The sequence below is a fragment of the Fusarium subglutinans genome, assembly GCF_013396075.1.
Source record: "Fusarium subglutinans strain NRRL 66333 chromosome Unknown NRRL66333_c0000036, whole genome shotgun sequence".
Taxonomy (NCBI): domain Eukaryota; kingdom Fungi; phylum Ascomycota; class Sordariomycetes; order Hypocreales; family Nectriaceae; genus Fusarium; species Fusarium subglutinans.
Window position 1 is genome coordinate 243,839 of NW_023502099.1, and position 20,559 is coordinate 264,397.

Sequence of the window (20,559 nt, forward strand, 5' to 3'; positions counted from 1 at the left end):
ACTAGACTCAGCGTTGGAGTGGTCCTTGGTGTCATTTCTCTGGTCATATCCCTCGCAGCTTTCTTTATATGGAGGGCCAGAAACAGGAGGAACAGCAAAGGTTCGTCTCCTGTAGGACGACGAAAAGTGACAGAGGCCGAGGTGAAGGCTGCTCGGTGGCTCAGGCGTATCGGCACTTCAGTCCAGAGGAAGTAGGAAGCTTTACAAAATGTACCGAACTCGATGGAGATTCTGTTGTTGCTAAGGTTCCTTCAAGTCAGAGATATGAGCTCCATGAGCAATGCTATTAATTGGCTTCTACAAGACGTGAAACCTGATCTTTGTTATCCCGCAACATTCACTGCCTCGAACTGATACTAAAGGCAAGATCAGGAGATTGAAAGTTGAAGCGCAGTTCAAGTAGAAGCTAGACAAAATGTCCAAGTATATACTCAGGTGCTGCTACTTAGTAGCACAGCGATGTTTCCATACTGGCCATTTCGGGTCTTCCTGATATGATCTTCCTCGTAATCACGGACTGTTCAATGGCTCCTCGTAATGCTTGCCTGGGGAAGCCAGGGCCTTTCATCAAGCAAACCGCGATCTTTGTCAAGTTTGCGATGAGTAAGTTCAGACTGACCCGTACTCTCGGCGCGCCTATCTGCGGTCGTGAATCTCTTGACGGGAAAAGGTTGACAAAACTCCAACTCTCTGGCTGCGCGCAGCTAGGCTCTAGGCGATTTCCTGACAATATCGCCAAGGCACTCGAGTCCAGCTCGATGGTTTCTTTATCCACCAAGCGAGCGCCAAGCGCCATGAGCTGTTTCTCGACACCAAGGACACTGAGGAACTGGGGGGCAGATGAGTCAACCATGGCGGCATTTGTGGCATAGTTCGCAAGGTCGCTACCGGAAAACTCTTGGTCCCACCACCGCCCTCCCCATGGTAACTCTGCCAAGGTCTGAAGTTCATGCTTGCCTGGGCCAAGTAGCCACCGCATTCTCAATATCATCTCATCCCTTTCGCGGTAGCGAAGGGTCGAGCCAAACATACGGCTCTCTTCTGAGAGGGGAAATGGCGCATCGATCGATCTGCTGAGAACAAGGCAGCCAGCCTTGAAGCATGAATATGTGAGGCGACAAATGAAAGAATTGAGGGATAGAGGCGGCAGTGAGGATGTCCATAAAAGAGGGCTGAGAGGTGCTGGGATCCTAGATGGTGGGTAATTCGCTTGGGGGTAGATCGTTGGAGTTACCGGTAGCGGCACCATTGTGTCTTCAAACAAGGGCATATTTATGGGGGAGTCGTCTGCAAGGGGCAGTAGGGAACTGGCAGTCATCGAGTCGTCGGTAGTGGCGGTGACAGTATTACTGGGGGTTGAATCAGGAAGCTCATGTTCGGAGTCTTTGGGAGAATGATACTGTGTTTCGGTGGCTTTCCCTCGAGCCTTACGAGCCTTGGAGTCTTGCTCGGGGTCCCCGGCTTCATTGGCCAATGCAAGGATATCGGCGATAACGCTTTGAATGCTCGCTATCATGCCAGGGCTCTGTTGGACTACTTCTTGCTGTAAGAGGCCATCTGTAAAGTCGACTAATACAGTGCTCATTTTCTCCACCACGCTTTCAAGGTGCTTTATCCGGTTGCAGCGTGTCTCATCGACTTCTTGCTTCTTCTTACGAAACTTTAGCTGCGCTGCCCTATTACGTGCGCGACGTTCCTAAGTCTATTGTTAGGTGACTCGGCAGATTTGACATAAGAGACCCGAATAGCCTTTTACCTTGGCCTCTGGGCTGGGTGGCTCATTGGAGCGAAGAGACATTGTGACAGAAGAGCTGCACGTTTGTAAGCTGGCTTTGTTTTTGCTGGTTCAGAGAAGAGTAGTAGTTATAAGCTGTGACAAATTACAATCAGTGCTTCAGAGAAGATGAGAAGAAGTGACGTTTAGTGGATCTGAACAGAAAGGGTTCGAGACACAGAGTGCAAGGCATAAGATGATGTTTAGTGAACGACGGGGAGATAATCTGGGCGATCGGACCCTTCACTGAGGAAAATGACATAAACTGGACCGACTGGGCCCGCTTTTGGTGCCAGAGTCTAGCAGCTAACCCAATTAGGACAGGTTTCAACGATTGGCAGACCTCAACCCGTATTGATACTTGTATTAAAGAACCTCGGCTAAATCATGTCTCTGCGGGCATCAGTTGTAAGAACAGAAAAAATAAACATGGCATCTCGTCCGTTGATAACCCTCTTCGATATTCCAAGCATAACACGAAAATCGTGGTCTCCAAATGTCTGGAAAGGTTTGACAGCTTCACACCGAGGCCGCGCCTTAGACTGACTGCTCAATGGTAGCCCGGCTCGTCCTCAATTACAAGGCATTGCCATATACCACTGAATGGCTTGACTTCTCCAACCTCAGTACCCATATACAGCCTCGGTTAGTCTCTAAGGCCCCAAAACTCATTTACATCAATCATTGACACTAGCCTAGTGTGAAACCGAATGAGCCGCCTTTGAGTCCGCATACCATGCCATGCATCCTATTGCAGGAGGGGGAGACCACAAGGGGTATCATGGGGTCAAGGTCTATTGCTGAGGAATTAGAGAAGCATTTCAGCACGCCGTCACTTCAATTCGACTCAGAAGAATCCGACAGGGTTGAAGAATTGGCAGAGAAGCTACTGATAAGCAGCAGACCATTATGGGCACATTTATTACCCAAGAAGGTTCTTGTGCCATCAGATCGGCAGTATTATGCAGACACACGAGCAAGGAGATTTGGAATGAGTCTCGATTCGTATTACAGTGAGCACGTCAGCCAGCAGCTTTGGTACCAGCTTGATGCGATGTGTCATGAGATCGGCAAGGCACTGGCTGAGACCCCAGGGCCGTTTTTGATGAATTACCACCGTAAGAACCAAGTCGGACAGACCATTCAATGATGTGCTCGCTAACGTTTGAAGCCTCATATGCTGACTTTACTGTCGTTGCCCTTCTTCGATTCTTCAGCTGTGTTGATCAGACCATGTCAGATCACTTCTACAATGCTGAACCACAGCTTCTCAAGTTGTATGAGGCCTGCCACCAGTGGCTTGAACGTGATCATTAATTGCTTTCATGTAATTAACTACGTTGGGAAGAACTTTTGAGTCGAAAGTCATAGGGAAGAGTCAGCCAAGTATGTCCGGATAACCCGGGCTTTGGCTTGGCTCCAATTCCGTGATTTTGCAAACAAGAAAGGGGCAGCAAGAATCGAGATTGAGACATAGGACCTCTTTTCTTAAGTGACAAAAAGCTTAGTTAAAGTTTTGCAAGTTATGTTATAGATTCCCTGAGTCTTAGATGATATATTTCTGACACTCAAGTCCAACGTCTGATGGTAAGTGATACGGCAGCTGCTTTGCCCTGCATGATCTTTGCCAGTGACTCACAGGTCCCCCCTCTCACGCGAGGAGGCAGGCGCGCTCAAAACAACACCTCGACATCGCCCAAGGTACTCCGCACACGCTCATTTTGCATCCTCACCCATCTCGTTTGCAAAATGTCGGGAACCAAGAGAACCGCACCCCCATCGCCTCAGGCGACTTCCGCCTCGTCAAAGAGACACCGTAATGGAATCGACGAGCCCGGTGTTCATGTCATCTTTGTTTCCATCAGCCACCACAAAGATATCGGTGAAGAGGGCCACGATGTCAGAATCCCCTGTGACCCAGCTCTTGGCTCATTCGAAGCGGGCGACGTCCTGGGCACGTTGACTCTTGAAAAGCTTCAGCAGCTGGAAGTTGATCTCGGTCCTGGACTTGTCAGCAACATCGGCTCCAGAGAGAAACAGAAACATGGTCCAGTCGACTTGGCTGGCCGCATCGCGAGATCACAAAAGTCCAAGCCCAAGATGATTCAGCCCACCTGGAACGAACGCGTCGTTCTCCTTCATCAGCAGGTTGTTACCATGCTTTGGGCCGAAAGATCTCAACGCATGACGATTGAGCACTGCAATCTTGATTGGATCCTGAGCCTCATCAAAGAAGGAGCCAATGCTCTCGCTAATCAGTTTTGCGATCACAACCGGCCCATCATCTTCTATATCCCACTTCACCCAAAGGATTGGAATCTGCATCCTAAAGTTCGCTCTCTTTATGAAGCCATCGATGCACTCCAGCATCTGGTCAACAACATCAGCGTTTATCCGACATACCACGAGAGCTGGAACTACGGATACAAGGTTGCGGACATCAAGGCACTGGATGCTATCGCAGTCAAAGAGTCCACACCTGAGCCATACCGCCACAGGCCCGAGACATGCTTGGGCACCGGACCCTGCAGACTTGATGAACTCCAGGGGTCACAATTTGTCAGGTTCGCGTTTAGTGGTCGCGACGACTACGTGCATCATACCACAAACCCGAGCTATAACATGTTTGTTCACAGCCAACCCTACACGCAGGGATCTGCCATGAGAGTCATTCACCAGCAGTGCTTTTCGTCTGTTCCCGGATGGGGATACATCCGCGTTTATATGGTCGGCAATCAGATCATTGCCCGCAGCTTCTCCTCAAGCGACCAGCGAACAAAAGTACACAACACCTCGACTCTTCGCTCTGATTGCCACTTCGACTTTCGCCCTGAAGGTTCTCGACACCCGGATCCGGACCCTGAAGTGACCGAGCGACAGGAAGCAAAGCTGGAAGAACTCGACAGCTTTTGCAAGTGGTGGCAGCATCAACTCGCCACGCATGATCCTGAACTATTTGACTCTCTCAAGGTCGGATGTGTCATGAGAATCGGCCTCTCGGAAGCAAGCCTTGATGGAAAGTTCTTTATTCTCTCGGTTCAGAGATGGTATGCTTCCAACTTTTTCAGTCTGGACTTGACAGCCAAGCCGTTCGATCAGCTTTGCAAGGCATTTGGGGAGCAGTTTGCGCGAGTTTATGGATCCTTTGCTGCGATTGATGCTATGGACGATTGAATGAGAGGAGAGTTGGTTGATGGTTAACGAGGGCGATTCTTTGTAACTTCCGGCATTTTTGGGGCGAATACTGTTTGAGACCTTTGCTTTGACGCAATCTGTAAGCCTTGGGGGGGAAAGGCGTTACTTCAGAAACTTGACGATAGGTGTCAGAATAAACTCATGAAAACGCTCCCTATGATTGTGCCAAGTGATCCGATCATTTTTGTCACTTGAGGTCAATACCCGAAATTATTCTGCCTCCACCAAGACTCCCGTCCTTCAAGAGGGGGAGAGAAATAGCGCTTCGATCCTAAATGACTCAAAGACCAAGGCAATATAGTATAAGTTTAGGTAAAGTCTAGGTCAAGTTTAGTATACCTTTTGCTAAGTTTATTTTTACACCTTGTATCAAGGTCTGATGTTTTCTTACTCCCTGAGGTCATCCAAGGTAAGGTACCTACTTATGTACTCGTGGCTAAGGTACGTGGTTTTTGGCGGGTCATCCATGCCCCGCATCCATGATTCCCCATCACGCTGCCCTCGGCATCGTCAATACAGCACACTTTCCCAATGTGAGCAACGTGATAGGCCTGCTTGGTTCAGAGACGTCGTGACATTATTCCCGGTGAGTTTAATAAGGCTGATGTGTTGACTAAGTCCCTGGACCCTGGCATGATTGCCGCTACCCCAGGTTCACAAGCCGGGGACCCCCGGGTCAATTAATGAGGTACCCTAGAGCTTGGTCTACGATTGAGCTGTCTCGGTCATTGTCGCTTTTGAAGATGAGATCTCCTGTGATGCAACATGGCCTGATGTTTTTGAATTGATTTGATCTGGATATTGTCTTGTCCAGCTGAGAGTACCGTGAATCTTTGCCGTGAGCTCTAGAATGGCCTTTCAAGGTTGATGTAATCAGGTATGCACGTGAAATGGTTCGCGACAGCAAACCAGTCAGAAAACGGTAATAAATCGTACGAGAACCATATCCGGTAAGAAGAATCGGCAATCTATTCATCCAGAAGGTGGAAAAGTTGGAGAAACAAAGATCCGCTTGGTGAGGAATCGGCATCTTGGTACGGCACCTGCGGGTAAGAATATTTCCCCCAGTTCGGATCTCTTACCCCAAGATTGTGCTAGGGGAGATGGACCAATGGAGAGGCAGTATTTGCAATGGTCATTCTGACGTGGAGAGCCGACTTGAATTGCCGCTACCTTACCGTTGGCGTCCATGATCGATCCACGGCCCCGCCCCCTCCAAAGTCTCCCGGCTACGGAAACGGCAAACGACAATTCATTTTCATACTTAACGGCGCAGCCTCCACGTTCGGTCCCAAACGTCTTTTCCCTCATCATCACTCATCCCCAGATACCCCAGACCGTTCAAGTTCTTCTTTTTTCCTTCCCCAGACAGACACTTCCCGTCCAATCACCATCAACAATGGCTTCCAACGGTACAAACGGCACCAACGGCGCCACGGCGCAATCAAAGTTCGACCCCAACTTCACAGACCATGTCATCGGCCTCATGAGCCCCGAGACCGACCCTCGCCAGCGTGTCATCCTCACTTCTCTTATTCGTCACATGCACGATTTCTGCAGAGAGGTCGAGCTCACTCAGGACGAGTGGATCATGGGCGTCAACTACATCAACTCTCTTGGCCAGGCTTATAAGAAGAACCGCAACGAGACATGGCGCGTCTGCGACATCCTCGGAATTGAGTCGTAAGTTCCCCAATCAATTGCGCCCGCCATATCAATCGCTCACAGTCGCAGCCTCGTCGACGAGATTAACCACAAGGTCGTCACTGACGGCGGCAAGGCCCCTACCTCCTCCAGCATTCTCGGCCCCTTCTGGTCTCCCGAGACCCCCTTCCGCGACCTCGGCGCCAGCGTCGTCCAAGACATGCCCAAGGACGGCCAACTCACATTCTTCCACGGCGTCATCCGCGACGTTGATACCGGAAAGGGAATCCCCAACGCCGTTTTCGACATGTGGCAAGCCAGCACCAACGGCAAATACGACGCCCACGACCCCGAGAACCAATCGCGCCACAACCTTCGCGGCAAGTTCCGCACTGACGCTGACGGCAAGTTCTGGTTCTACTGCCTCAAGCCCACCGAGTACGCCATCGACACATCTGGTCCCTCCGCCGAGCTCCTCAAGATCATGGGCCGTCATCCTTACCGCCCCGCTCACATTCACATCATGGTCACCCATGATGATTACCTCGGTGTCACCGCTCAGCTGTACCCCAACGACGATCCTTATCTCGAGACCGACACTGCTTGCGCTGTCAAGGACGATCTCCTCCTCGATTTCAAGCCTGTCAAGGATGAGCCCAAGGGCGCTGTTCTCGATGTCGAGTACAATGTCAACCTTGCTTCCAAGAAGTACAAGCCTGACAACACCATGTTGATGCAGAACGCCAACCAAGACAAGTTCTAGGAAAATAAAATGAAAGAGAAGGAAAACCAAAAAAGAGAACGAAGCATGAGGATGTATATACATAGCATTGAATGAGTGGACTTTAGCGTTTGATTCATGTATTCGATGACTACTATGGCACTAAATAGTAAGATATGAAAATTACTGCATTTCAAAACCATTTGCTCTCAATATAGCTTTGCTCACCTCGGCTTGTTGTGATGTAAAATCAGTAGTTTCACCCGCAGCTTGAGCCAACATGGTCGAGGATAAGGTTTGTTTCGTGACCACCAAACCTATGATTTCACCGGATGGCGTGAGGTGCGTGATGTAGGCATGATGGCCAACCAACTGAGAATAGCAATCTCAGTATCATGTCACTGCAAGCTTCGACCCGATAAAGATGTTCTCAATTTATAATAGACTTTTATGAACACAGAATGATAAGACTTCTCCGCGTTGAGGCTTCCTTGGAGTTCCTGTGTTGAAACTATAGCATCTTAAACCGCAAGCCAAATCAAACAACCCGAATCATCATGCTCCTTCTAAAACCAGTATTGGCCACACTACCAATACCAAACGAAGGTAAAACTCGTATCATGCGTAAAGGTGTAGCAAAGCCAGTGTAGCGCCGAATTACACTAATCCGATCTTTGATCGTCATGCGAACTTGACGAGCATGGACATCCAGACCAAGCAGATGAATCGGTGTGCTGACTATCTGCGAGGCAGCTGGCATAAAAAGCTGAGCCATCTTAAGCCTTGCATCATCGGACTGAAAAATGTTGGCAAACGGGGTAATCGACGCGAAGGGGAGCTCGGCAAGTTTGGGAGCAATCATAGGAGGCAGGTTGAACGAAGCGTATATAGTCACCGCATCTCGCAGGGTAAACAGTGCATAGCTCAGCAGAGGAGTCGACATGCCACATGACATTCTCGAAAAGTACGCGTCTTTGAATATACTCAGCCCTGAACTGACGGTCGTGGTAGCGGCGAACTTAGCGGGAGATGAGCAGACGATGGAGGGGTCACAGTCGTATTGGACGGCGTTGAAGGAATCGAACATGTTGGCAGTAGCGTAGGTTCCGAAGTAGACGAGGAATGGTATGAAGAGAGAAGCAAATGTTGCCTTGGGCTTGGAAGCCCACTTTCGCATGGATGATTTGATGGAGGTGTTGCTGGTTGCTTTGTTGAAGACGAGCCTAACGGCATTTGTTAGTATTCACAGGACCTCGAGGACAGGAAGATGGGCTTGGATATCTGCTGAGAAGGTAACTCACTTATCAATGGCTGTCACCCAGGGAGTGACCAAAGCAGAAGCGAAAGCCGCAGCTGCAAGGTCAACAGCAAAGTACTGCAGTGTACAGCGCTGCTGCTCCCTAATACTCATAACATCCGTCATTTTGACAATCCGCAATCAATTAAGAGTACTAGAAAACTTAAAGAATCAGATTGGAAGACCATTGAGTTCTAAGTTATGACTCTTATTATAGTCTACGGCATTCGATACCGAGACACCGAAACACCGTGAAACCAGCCATGCAGGGCGGCCTATCACAACACTTTGGCGTGCACAAGCGCTGAACTACCGCTGTAGGTACTATAGTACAGCAGCACGCAGCCCGTCATCATCCGACAAGGCATTCCTCAACAAAATCACCCAATGCTTGCGATCATCACGAAAACAAGCAAGTCCCATATCCAATAAGACCTTGCGTAAGCTCACCTTGTGGGTCAAGACGGTGAGCGGTGCGGCTGCGCTAATCTCAGCCGTCTTGCGTCGGGTTAACCAGGAGGTCTTGGTTTGACTCACCTAGGTGACAATTACGTGGCAGGAATTCGGCTACGCTCGGGATTTGTTGAGACTGCACGGCAAGTTGGTGTCTAGACCGACATTCTGCTCTTATTCGGCTTCTGGATGACTCCGCGTTTTCCCCCATCTCGGCATAAGAATTGAGTTGAGTTGAGTTGACTTGTTGAAGCGCTAGAGCTAACCCCGGATTCCTCTTCAGGGGCCGGGCACGGACCTTGTTGTCAGCCCTCTTCGTCAACGTTCATCATCTACGGACTCAGTCAAAGTGATGACAGGAATCCTCATTTTTAAGATAAAGAAGCATCCAGGGAACATTCAAGACTAGAGTGAATAATACCCTTTCAGGCGGCGACGAAGTCTAAAGTCTTTCGAGGTTACTGTACTCGTCTTACTCATGGGCAGTAATGGGAGCTCAATGCCAGCTACTCCCAGTCCCTTGTTATTCGTTGGGTCCTTACATTTACATGGCCTATAGCTCTGATGACTGACTCTCCACCCGCGACATTCGCCATCTTGACAATGCTATACCTCTTATGAGTTGCGTTGCTCGGCTTCAGACGGTTTATACAATGAATACGTTGGAGACCTGCACTCCACTTCAAAGGTGAAGCATAGAATAGATTCATGAATGGCATAGCCGATAGATCCCGGCACAGGACATCAGCCCTACTTCTGGTCAGTGCGATCTAGTGGGATCAAGTGACTTGGAAGAAGACAAGATAAGTCGTCGCAGCATGAGCCATACCATACCGACTCTCAATCTTGGTTGATGCTGTACAGTTCATCCTCAATTTAGCTGAGCGGTCGCTTACCATCGCTTTGTCCATATGCTGATTGGACCCCTGTCATCCGCTTCCGCTAGCTCAAGAACGATCCAGTCCGTCATACAAAGCGTATCCGTAATCGGGGTCAAGGCCTGCGTATCTTTGACTTTGACCCAACGTCAATCTTGTTCGACCGTTTTCTCATTTTTGCCGGGGTAGTCTACTTCCCCGGATACGAACCTCCCTCCAATGAGGTTCGTTAGTGCACTCGGGACCTAATAGTTCTTCACCTATCACCCATAGGTATCGGAATCCCTGTAGTAAGTTCAAGCGCTTGAGAAGATAGACTTACGATCCTGGGTAGTAGGTCTCTCCCTTAAACGGGAGATATCTTCAGGTGCTCGAGACCTTTCAACTCTGTTATTGGTGAGTTTCTTCGCGTGCATCTGGATACCCATCACGGATGAGATCATGACGGCTTCTTCATCTAGTTCCGTGGGTTGATCTGATCGATCGGACCCTCATGCATTGCATCCGCAATGCTCTTGTACTCTCTTCCTGTGCAAGAAGGATAAGTTTGGATCCAATGTCCCTGATGGCTTCCCCAAGACTTTGAACTCAACACTGGCGTGGAGATGCGAAAACATCCAAGACAAAGAGGCTCAGTGGAAGGGGAGGCTCTCTGACGAGGGAAAATTCTGCCATCCATAGCGCCGTGAAAGGTTTCGACGGTTAGTTGTCGAATACACGGTTATGATGACTGGTAAATTTATCTAAGCTGACTATAGCGAGTGGGCTCCCAGAATTTTGCCCAGATCTCTACCGCCACCTTGCCACTCCCCATCGACATATCGCAATACTTGAGGCACCTGTCGAGTAACTTCTATAACGGCACTGGATTCCGGATACTCGCTGGCCTTGACCCTTCGAAATACCCTGCCAGACACAACGTGCTTCTGCAAGCGGGCATCAGTGCTCATATGTGCCCCGAGGGAGGTTTCTTGGACGTCTTTGCCAAGCGGCCGGTTGGCATGGCTTCCTGAGTTTAAAAATTTAAGAAGGCCGCTTTATGCTAAGTTACCATAAGTCATGTAGTCAATGTGCCAAGGGGCGGTGATGGGCAAGCATCCATAGCCCCAGCATTTAATGATGCCCCCCTGGCAAGTTGCGTCGCCCGCTCATCATGTCGGGTTTAGAGCTTCACTGAACCCGATCAATCGTTCCATAGGACCATTGCGAGAAACTCTCATTTTATTACCAAGAGATGTCTCCAACAGGCGGCGGACAAACAATCTTGAGTAGCTCATGGCAAGTCTACAATGAGCTAGCCGCCCACTCTCCCGAGATACTACATACACTCGCTGTGCTATGGGTGATGGACTCGTTAGTATAACTCGTCAGTTGTGGATCAAACATGAAAAAACCGCTAGAGTCGAATCTTATTCGTTACAACCAACACGAGGTGTGTCTCCTCTCCAATCTCGGCTTCGAGAATATACCAACGATGCTCGTCCGATATCCTAGCTCGCATATGCTTGGTTAGCAGCGAGAACGAAACTCGGAATTGCCAGAACCAAGTCAAGATCAGATGAGAACTATGAACGCTGTGCAATTCATCGCACAAAAGAACGCCATGAACTTGCCAATTTCACGAGTTGGTATGGCCTTCATCAACGGCATGGCAGTGTTTCATGCTCGCGGTGAGTTTAATGGCGGTGACGCAAGTATGAAGAGACACCTCCTCAGAATGTATATCTGTGATCCCGAGCAGGTTGAGTAGTACCTCAATCTCTTCAGGAGACCTTTGAGGCGAGATACACTCGTAAGCCTGGCGACCTGAGTCCCGAGGTCTGGGGCATTGACCACGAACCTGTTTTGGAAGAGCTTTCATTCGTCAATGGTTAGAAGGAAAGCGATTCATCGAAGTCTGTAGCAGCAAGTTCCCGTTTCCATTTGTCTCGGTACCACCAACGTTTCTGACCCAATGGGTCAGCCCAATCAGCGGAAGGTCTTTGATAGCTATTAGCCGTGCTTGTCTTGCATAAGGGCTGTTTTTGAAAAGTTTAACGCCCCTCACTTGCGTCTAGAACCTAGCTCCCAGCATCACCGCCTACCCGTCAAGAAGACTCACGAGGCGGAGAGATGGAAGAGCCTGGAAGGCTCTCAAGACTTTTTGTCTACCTGTGTCTGTCTGCCCATGTTGAATCTCATTTGGAGCTCATAAAGAGTTGCGTAATCTAACAACCCTTGATCTTATAAACGCTTGATTCTCATCATCTCGAAGGTCCACCATGACGACCTTTCAGCTGCTTCAGCCACTTCAGACTCGTTTAGAGCTAAAATCATTCAGAGAATCTCATTCGAGGAAAAGCAACGTGGCTATCAAGCTTCTCAGCCCTAATCTCCAACAATAGGGCCCTAAGCCAAGCCTCCATAGCGAATCGAGACGTTACAATTTTAAGCTCGAATGGTCTCATCGCAAAGAGACTGTGATTCGATGTGGTTGCATACCACGTAACAAATGACCAGTGACGTCTGTCTCTAGAGAAAGCACCACATATGACTGGCGTTGTTGGTGTTCTGAAACTCAGCTCCTGATTGGGTGCTAGCGAGTAGCCACGGCGTTGACGCACGAACGCGGATTCAGCGTGGCTTATTCGTTGCTAGCTTTGACGCGTTTGTGAGGCATTTCTATGGTGCTAAAATTCCAGTTCTTCAGATGTGGCTTATCGGCTAGAGCTTGATTCGAAGCCATCACGGCGTTTGCCGTTGCACTGTCTGGAGGAACTTGGATTTATATAAGGTCTGGATACAGGTGCTACTTGAGACAATTCACACAATCAGCCTCTCAGTTCCTCAGCTACAAATATCATCTTGAATAATCCGCTATCATGGACACGCCCAAATCTTATTATCTCTACAACCCCTCCGAGACGTTGGCAGGAGTTGTCGCAGGTCTTTATGGAGTGAGCTTTTGCATCACGCTCTGGCAAATCATTCGGAAGAAGGCCTGGGTATGGCTCTTCATGTTGCTTGCTATTGCGAGTAAGTCGAGTGTTTGATATATGCGAGGCCTGTCAGTATCTGCTACCAAGCCGACAGAAAAGGGACCTTACGTGGTTCAGTTCACACTTGTGATTTTACCTCCAGTTTTGATGGCCGGTGTCATCTACGTTATCTTCGCTAGAGTCGTCTTCTGGGTTGTTCCTCCAGAGTCGAGAACTCTTCGCTTTCTCTGGGTGCCTGGTAAGTATTCTCGTAATGAGAGTCGATGAAAGAGACGCTAACAGTTTACGACGCAGCTCGCTTCATCACTCTCCTCTTTGTTGGCTTCGATATCATCTCGCTCCTCCTCCAACTTGTCGCGGCAGTTCTCATTGCGGGCACCGACCCAACCGATCCTGATGCGAAGAGTAAACTCAACCTGGGCAAGACACTTGGTATTGTCGGTGTGAGCACTCAAATTGCTGGCTTCGGTCTTTTCACTGTTTCCGCCATCCGATTCCACTTCGCTGCGAGACGACTTAGCCCCGACTTTGCCAAAGATAATCAGGAGAAGCATGGTATTGTGAAGAAATGGCAGACCCTACTCATTGTGGTTAATGTCTCGTGCCTCCTCATTCTCGTAAGTCAAAATGTCTATTTATCTGTGGCCCAGTTGCTTATCAAGAATAGGTCCGTTCAATCTATCGTGAGATTGACTTTGCTGGCGGCAAGGATGGCACTACCCACCAAAAGGAGTGGTAGTAAGTAGAGCTTGTCCTGCATCCTCGAAAAAAAAACACTAACATGTATACCGCAGTTTATATGTTTTCGACACTCTTACCATCTTGCTCGTCGTCTTCCTCTACAATGTCTTCTTTCCAGGCGGCTATCTCAAGCATCTTGGTTTCAAAGTGCCCAAACACCAAGGCGCGGTTCTGGACACGGAGGCTGCCGACAAGCAGGTCTCAACGACTGCGGAGTCTGTATGACACATATCATCTGTCCCATGGGCAACTCAGGTGCCCAGCCGCTCCTGGTTGGTATTGAGGGGTTTATGCCTATGTTTCATAAGATGTCTTCTTAGGGTTTGTTACTTCATCACAATATGCTCTGGGTTTTAGCGAAGGATTTATGTTTATGTATACATATAGAATCACAATTAAGTATATTTTGATCATCAGTGATCCTCAACTCACCCTACGCGCTTAACAGTCTGTCTGTGTTGATGCCCCATGTGGGACGGTGAAGTGGTAATGTGGGGTAAATGATCAAAGCCCAAGTACTTCTCACACGCGATATCCAACCAAGGTTCGCGACCTTGGATATACTCCAATCAAGAGCCGCCGTAATCTGCGCTGTACTTCCGCTGGATAACGTTGCGGAGGAAGCGGTTTACCCCACAAGTGCCATGACGATATCCCGGGACGTCATCTCCGCACACTTTGCCGAGTTGGGAATGTTGAAACGACCCGGTCCCGACGTGGCCGCCGGCCAAAGCGAGGGTTGCCGTATCCAGAGGAACGTGATTAACGATTCTCATAATTCTACGATATCGGAGGCGCGGGGTGATTTACCAAGCCTGGACCACCCTGCCTGAGAGACTCACTTTATGCTCTCCTTTAAGATCTGGAGCCTCCGCATCTAAAAAAGCTAATCGTAACCTTACTCATTTGCCCTTCGGTCACCACTAAAATGACGTCCGATACTTACAAAGTTGCTGTCCTTACCGTATGTTACCGCAGATACCGTCATGCCTGGCACTGAATGCTAATCCCAACAGTCATCACAGGAGCACAATGCCAAGCCCACGTTTGAGATCAAGCAGCTCCCAAGACCCGTTCCTGGTCCCAATGAAGTCCTTATCCGCCTTTCACTCACCAGTCTTTGCGGCTCTGATCTAGGTATGGCCCTGGGTCATATGGGACCGGTGGGGAAGATTCTCGGTCATGAGGGTGTCGGCAAAGTCGCAGAGCTTGGCTCAAATATTGCCAACTTGGACCCCAGTGTTAAGGTCGGCCAGAGAGTTGGAATAGCATGGATCCGTGATATTTGCGGAACCTGCAGCATGTGCGTTGACATCGCCAACGAGGGCGAGACGCGATGCGTTGAAGCTTTGCACTCTGCAAAGGCATACGATGGTACCTTTGCCGAATATACGCTTGTGCCATTACGATACCTGGCTCGTATTCCACCAGCATTCGATGACATCCCCGACGAAGAGATCGCGCCTATTCTCTGCGGAGGTGTCACAGCTTACAAAGCCATCAAGAACTGCAACCTTACACCAGGACAATGGGTTGTCATATCTGGCGCTGGCGGCGGTGTAGGAGCTTTGGGCGTTGCGTATGCTCACGCAATGGGCTATCGAGTTATTGCTGTTGACGCAGGTCCCGGAAAAGAACAATACTGCAAAGCTCAAGGCGCTGAGCATTATGTAGATGCTTTGTCTAGTGTAGACGCCGGAAAGCAAGTAAAGGATCTGACTGATGGCCAAGGAGCTAAGGCCGTTGTCGTCACCGCAACTGCTGCTGCTGCGTATCAAAAGGCGTTCGACATGCTGGGACCGTTCGGCACATTGATGTGCGTGTCGATTCTACCAGAAGAGGCCAAGATTTCCTTCCACCCGCTCTGGTTCATTGATAATGGCTGGACTGTGAAAGGGTCGGCAGTTGGGACAAGAGCTGATATCCTTGAGGCTCTGCAATTTGTCAAGCGAAGGCTCGTGATCCCCAAGATCAAGTGGGCCAATCTCGAGGATATTGAGGGTCTGATGGAGCAGATGTCCAAAGGACAGGTAAGTTCAGAACCATTAAGTTGATTATGACTAGCTAACACGAATGTAGTTGGAGGGAAAGTATGTCATGAAGTTGTAGAGTTGGAGGGCAGAGAGTGTGTGTGTGGAGTTGGGGAGAGCTGAGAATTTGTGTTTGTGGTTCGTGGAAATTGTTGAATATCGCTTTATGCAGCTCAATACATGAGTAAATAAATTGTTCTATTTACGCAAGATTGTCAACCATTCTAGCAAGATAAAAACATTGCTCAGCGACTGCGAATTATCATGATCTTGAATTCTTTATCACGGCTTACTCTATCTGTCACAGTTGTGAAACGCACTGGGATGAAAAGTCACAGACTCAAGCTTTCTTGTAGACTAAGTACAGCTTGCTAGAAATAATACGTCTCGTCCAGATCAAATCCACTTTCATCCAAGTGTATAACGTTGCTTCTACTGATCCTCGCCCTCTAGACCGATCTGAGGTCCAGTGAACGTCTTTCGGAGACCACCGAACCATAGGGCAGTTGTAAATACGAGCCCGACTGCCATAACTACAATAAGGTAGTTCATTGAAGATGCAGTGACAGGCATGAAGGCAGGGAAGCAAAAGCTGACAGAGAACAATGCAACAAAGAGTGTCGCCGCAACGTTTACGGCATATCCTGCTTTCCCAAGCGAGAAAGACCTCTCAGGAAGACAGCTACGCCCACGAACAAGCAGCGCAGCCTGGGGGAGAGTGACAGTGATGTTGAGCGCAAAGAGTGTCAGGCCAATAAAGCTGTTGTAAGCAGTGCTTGAAGCTACGTACAGAACTCCGATGATGATCTGCAGAGCAAGCATGACTGCAGTAGCTCGGACAGGACTGGCCCAGTTGAGATGCGACAGGAATGCCGAGAAAGGGACACCTCCGTCTCTGGAGAAGGACCATATGGTTCGACCAGAGAAGATGAACAAGTTCAGAACGATGTCGTAGAACATGACGATGTAGTAGACAGACCAGATGGTGGTAGCAACTCTGTTGTTGAGAGCTTGATTGTAGACCTCGAGAATAGGTACTGTCGACTCAATGATGGCATCGACATCCTTGATGGAGAACATGAGGGCGATAGTCCAGGCGATGACAGTGGAGATACCGAGGCCAATGGTCAAGAAGATAGCCCGAGGGACATTCTTACTTGGGTTCGGCACTTCTTCTGCCAAGTGGGTAGGACCATCAACGCCACTGTATGCCCATAAGCAGGCAGTGATGGAGGTGATCATGGCCCAGCCATCTCCCCATCCACTGACATTCTTGTACTCCTTGAAAACAGTAGAAGCCGACTGCTTGTGATCACTAACAGCAAGAAGGGTGACCATGGAAGCGATGAAGCCCACCAATGACAACCAGAAAATGGTAGTAGTCAAACGGCCGATGGCAGCAGGGAACCGCGAAGTGGCGGCAAATGCGATAATGCATAGCAAGATATGCATCAAGTACGTATGCCAAGCCTCGATGCTGTATGACGGATGCCACAGCTGGACAAGGTCTAGAACAGAGCTAGCTGCGAAGAAGTTGCAGGACGCTGTCGCAGCCATCAGGTAGATGATGGAGATCCAACCAGTATAAAAGGCAGCGACGCGTCGGGTAGACGCGGGAAAGGCCATGAAGACAATATGATACTGTCCACCAGCCGAAGGGAACGCTGAGGCCAGTTCAGCAAAGCCAATGTTGATGGTAGCCATGATGATGCCACCAGCGATCAAGCCATAGATGATCGAGGGTCCTCCACCACAAGCAAGCGGTATCGCAATGCCTGAAGCAAAGGCCATCCACGAATTGGTGGTGGTAAAGGCAAAAGCGAGGACAGAAAGAGGACTGTATCGCTTCTCAAGTTGTTCACCGCCGTGGAGGTGACGGGTGGCGAATGTCTTGCCAGCAGCTTGGGAGGGCGTCAAGGACGCATTATCGGGAGTATCGTGTTTCTCGGTCATTCTGACAGTGTTCAGGCTCGAAGATCAAGGCGGGACGCGAGGATGAAGGTCCGGTGCTCCTGTTTGAGGAGGATGTTTGTGTATTGCTGGGGGCTATTTGTGGTCATTCGCTACTGTCGGTAAAGCCGTCGATATCTTGCGGCCACGAAAAAGAAATGGAGTCGGGAGAAAGAAGATAGAGGGTCTAAAGGCGTTATCGGAGTGAGAAGAGGCGATATCGCATGGGTGCAGTCGCATTCTTAAGAACAAACGCGTTCCCATGGCCTAGCCTTGATCTGCACCACCAAAGATAGGGCGCAGCACGACCTCCGTTGTCGCGTGGCACCTCCAATCTTTAGTCAAACTATATGGCAATCAATAATCGCAATTTCTCAGTCATATCTCCCCCTTCCCACTCGTCTTATCTTCAACTTCCGGGGTTTCTGGGGAACCTGGGGCGCGCGCAAAGATTAGGCGAACCTTGCTAGAGCCGAGGACGTGGTTCACTCTCATTTTAGAGCCGCCCTTGTTATCAAGTCTGAGACTCTTACTCGATGACTCGGTAGATGTCGCCTGGTCATTCCAAGTACGGTTTAGTTCTAAGGAGGCGGATGGAGAGGTTACGGCCGGTTAGTAGCCGGTTAGTGGGGCTTATGTGCCGAAGTCCCGTGGAAATCATGATAATGATTTTTCTACGGATATCGTTATTCTGGGAGAACATGCTCGGACTTGGCCGCCGGCGAAGAATTAAGCACGGAAAAGAGATGGGGATGATGGTGTCCTTGCGCCCTTGCTACAGATACCCCGATACCCCGGCCTTGGTTCATCTGAGGTACTCACGAGACCCTGTCTATTTATCATGTTCGAATATTGTAAAAGGCAGGGCTTAGCCACGCAAAGACATCTGTCCATGATGGCACCTTATTCCCCCCAAGCAACAAACATCTTGAACAGCTCACCCAGCATCTCCAGCGTTCCGGATATGGCCACAATGGCCATTACTCAGCGTAGGCCCATTCTCAGGGAGTAATTTCTTTAATGTGGTAAAGCTCGTATCAAATGTATGGCCTGGAAGACAGGCAGTACCAATGATAAGGTAACACTTGTGATGATAGGCAGCTGAAAAGATGCAATTTGGCCGCTTTTGGCACTCGACACAACAGTCGTAAGGAGCGACTAGTGGGAGAACATTGTAAATGTTCTTTCCGATATTGACTGCATTGATCCCATGTCCGCCGTTTGCCGCATTGATGAGATTTTCAGCGTTGCAAGCAGCCCAGGAACTTTCGGCTGGGGCGAGATCTGTTCGAGTCACTAGATGGTAACAGCGGTTAATAAATGGTTTATAACTACAGAACCAACACCCAAGACGTACCAGTTTCAACTTCCCCGGTGATGTCCGTTCTAGTTTCTTTAGTGAGTGTCGAGGTTTCCGTTACAGTGTCATCCGCCGTCATTGTGGTATCAGCTTCTGTAATTGTACTCGTGACCCATCCTCCAGTAACTTCATGCTTTACAACGGTTTTTTGATCAAGTGTTATTGTTTTCGTCCAAGCTATACAACTTTTGAAGAGCACGGTTTTGGTAATCTGGACGGATTTATAGCACAGGACCATGCCCCGGGATTGAGTTGGCTGGACGGGATGGTTTTTATCGCCCGGTTCGATTTTGATGGTACAAGGGTCCTCTAGGTACTTGGGTTCATCCTTGGGCTTAAGTTTGCGAGGAAAGACTAGCGAGGGGAAAACTCGAATAATGTCCTCCCAAGCATTCCCCCTGGGCAAGTCTCGTTTAGATAGACTTCTCTGGCGGGGGACAAAACCTGATGTCGAGATAATAGGGACAAATCCGGAGATCGTTGGGACTGTGATAGTCGATGTTAGAGTTGAAGTGGTAGTAACAGCTGTCGTATCAGTTTTGTGGAAAGTGGGAGTCGTCACCGCTGTTTCAGTGACTGTGATCGGTTAGTCTAGACAATGAGATGTAACGACAATGACCATATCTTACTCACGGGTCTTTGTGATGGTGAGTGTCTTAAGCTTTTGGGGAGCGGTAACCGAAACGGTAAAGATAGACCTGGTAAAGACCGTGCTAGTGACAGTAGCTTGGCTGATCGTGATGGTTTCATGCTCATGTTTCCTTTTGCAATATGGTTTTCTCGCGGTTAATTTGACCTTCGTACTGATAGTGACTCTAGGTGCATGAGCAACCGGCGTTCTGCTCATGCTCGTTTCACAGAATTCTTTAATATGCGTTTGAGGCTCTTGAGCAAGGGCAGCGCCCTGTAGAGCATAGAGGAGTAGAATCAGACGCATTGCAATCAATACGATCCACAGTCGTGTATATAACTCAATTTTGAGCGGTATTATTTTGGCTGAGGAATTGGGTTCACCTTATATTCCTTGAGGAGGTAAAACCCTGAAAGCCACAATCTAGCTAGGTTTTCCCATCAGCATTCGCAACACGTGAATTGCCAAACTCTGTGGTGCAACCTGTAAACTACGGGCAACAGCTCCTATTTATAGTTGAGTCCTGCCGCTAGCATTCATAACTATCGGTTCTACGATTACGGTATTGAATTGTGCGCGGTTACTCGGGAGGATCTCGCTCAAGGTGAAGCCAGCCACCTTTACGTGCATCACGAATCCGCCCCTGCATATTTTCCGACGCAGTGATTATTTTGAGTTCTGGGCGTCAAAGTTCAAAGCCAATGGCATGATGATAAAGCTCAGGGCGGTAGAAATGTCTTGTGGTACTTTTTAAACCCAGTTAGTTGATCAGATCTTGCAAGGTTTCGGCGGATATCGACAGCATGACCTGTAATTCAATGGAAAAGAAACTGATAGTTTGGAGCAAAACAAAATCATGGTTAGGACCAACCTACGTCATGTGTTCGATTATGTTCCTTATGCAGGT

At 49.0% G+C, this 20,559-nt stretch overlaps 9 protein-coding genes across 9 annotated transcripts; 5 read left to right on the top strand and 4 right to left on the bottom strand.

Annotated features, from left to right (window-relative positions):
• Positions 1–445: 445 nt before the first annotated feature.
• On the bottom strand, positions 446–1,798 carry FSUBG_4103 (uncharacterized protein; the record flags this gene model as incomplete). The annotated part of the gene is made up of 2 exons (XM_036682057.1): positions 446–1,696; positions 1,757–1,798. The coding sequence occupies 2 exons, from the start codon at positions 1,796–1,798 to the stop codon at positions 446–448; spliced, it is 1,293 nt and encodes a 430-aa protein (XP_036540410.1).
• A 405-nt stretch (positions 1,799–2,203) lies between these two features.
• On the top strand, positions 2,204–3,091 carry FSUBG_4104 (glutathione S-transferase; the record flags this gene model as incomplete). The annotated part of the gene is made up of 4 exons (XM_036682058.1): positions 2,204–2,282; positions 2,335–2,419; positions 2,474–2,892; positions 2,946–3,091. 4 exons carry the CDS (start codon positions 2,204–2,206, stop codon positions 3,089–3,091), a joined length of 729 nt encoding a protein of 242 aa, XP_036540411.1.
• A 432-nt stretch (positions 3,092–3,523) lies between these two features.
• On the top strand, positions 3,524–4,948 carry FSUBG_4105 (uncharacterized protein; the record flags this gene model as incomplete). The annotated part of the gene is made up of 1 exon (XM_036682059.1): positions 3,524–4,948. One exon carries the CDS (start codon positions 3,524–3,526, stop codon positions 4,946–4,948), a length of 1,425 nt encoding a protein of 474 aa, XP_036540412.1.
• A 1,420-nt stretch (positions 4,949–6,368) lies between these two features.
• Positions 6,369–7,376, top strand: FSUBG_4106 (hydroxyquinol-1 2-dioxygenase; the record flags this gene model as incomplete). The annotated part of the gene is made up of 2 exons (XM_036682060.1): positions 6,369–6,652; positions 6,704–7,376. The coding sequence occupies 2 exons, from the start codon at positions 6,369–6,371 to the stop codon at positions 7,374–7,376; spliced, it is 957 nt and encodes a 318-aa protein (XP_036540413.1).
• Positions 7,377–7,872: 496 nt separating this feature from the next.
• FSUBG_4107 (uncharacterized protein) lies at positions 7,873–8,757 on the bottom strand (the record flags this gene model as incomplete). Its single annotated transcript, XM_036682061.1, has 2 exons — positions 7,873–8,557; positions 8,636–8,757. The coding sequence occupies 2 exons, from the start codon at positions 8,755–8,757 to the stop codon at positions 7,873–7,875; spliced, it is 807 nt and encodes a 268-aa protein (XP_036540414.1).
• Positions 8,758–12,823: 4,066 nt separating this feature from the next.
• FSUBG_4108 (rta1 domain protein) lies at positions 12,824–13,906 on the top strand (the record flags this gene model as incomplete). Its single annotated transcript, XM_036682062.1, has 5 exons — positions 12,824–12,977; positions 13,035–13,178; positions 13,223–13,557; positions 13,608–13,678; positions 13,735–13,906. 5 exons carry the CDS (start codon positions 12,824–12,826, stop codon positions 13,904–13,906), a joined length of 876 nt encoding a protein of 291 aa, XP_036540415.1.
• A 703-nt stretch (positions 13,907–14,609) lies between these two features.
• FSUBG_4109 (alcohol dehydrogenase 2) lies at positions 14,610–15,790 on the top strand (the record flags this gene model as incomplete). The annotated part of the gene is made up of 3 exons (XM_036682063.1): positions 14,610–14,645; positions 14,698–15,711; positions 15,761–15,790. 3 exons carry the CDS (start codon positions 14,610–14,612, stop codon positions 15,788–15,790), a joined length of 1,080 nt encoding a protein of 359 aa, XP_036540416.1.
• A 353-nt stretch (positions 15,791–16,143) lies between these two features.
• FSUBG_4110 (HNM1-choline permease) lies at positions 16,144–17,664 on the bottom strand (the record flags this gene model as incomplete). Its single annotated transcript, XM_036682065.1, has 1 exon — positions 16,144–17,664. One exon carries the CDS (start codon positions 17,662–17,664, stop codon positions 16,144–16,146), a length of 1,521 nt encoding a protein of 506 aa, XP_036540417.1.
• A 934-nt stretch (positions 17,665–18,598) lies between these two features.
• FSUBG_4111 (uncharacterized protein) lies at positions 18,599–19,958 on the bottom strand (the record flags this gene model as incomplete). Its single annotated transcript, XM_036682066.1, has 3 exons — positions 18,599–18,957; positions 19,019–19,597; positions 19,655–19,958. 3 exons carry the CDS (start codon positions 19,956–19,958, stop codon positions 18,599–18,601), a joined length of 1,242 nt encoding a protein of 413 aa, XP_036540418.1.
• Between the last annotated feature and the right edge of the window lie 601 nt (positions 19,959–20,559).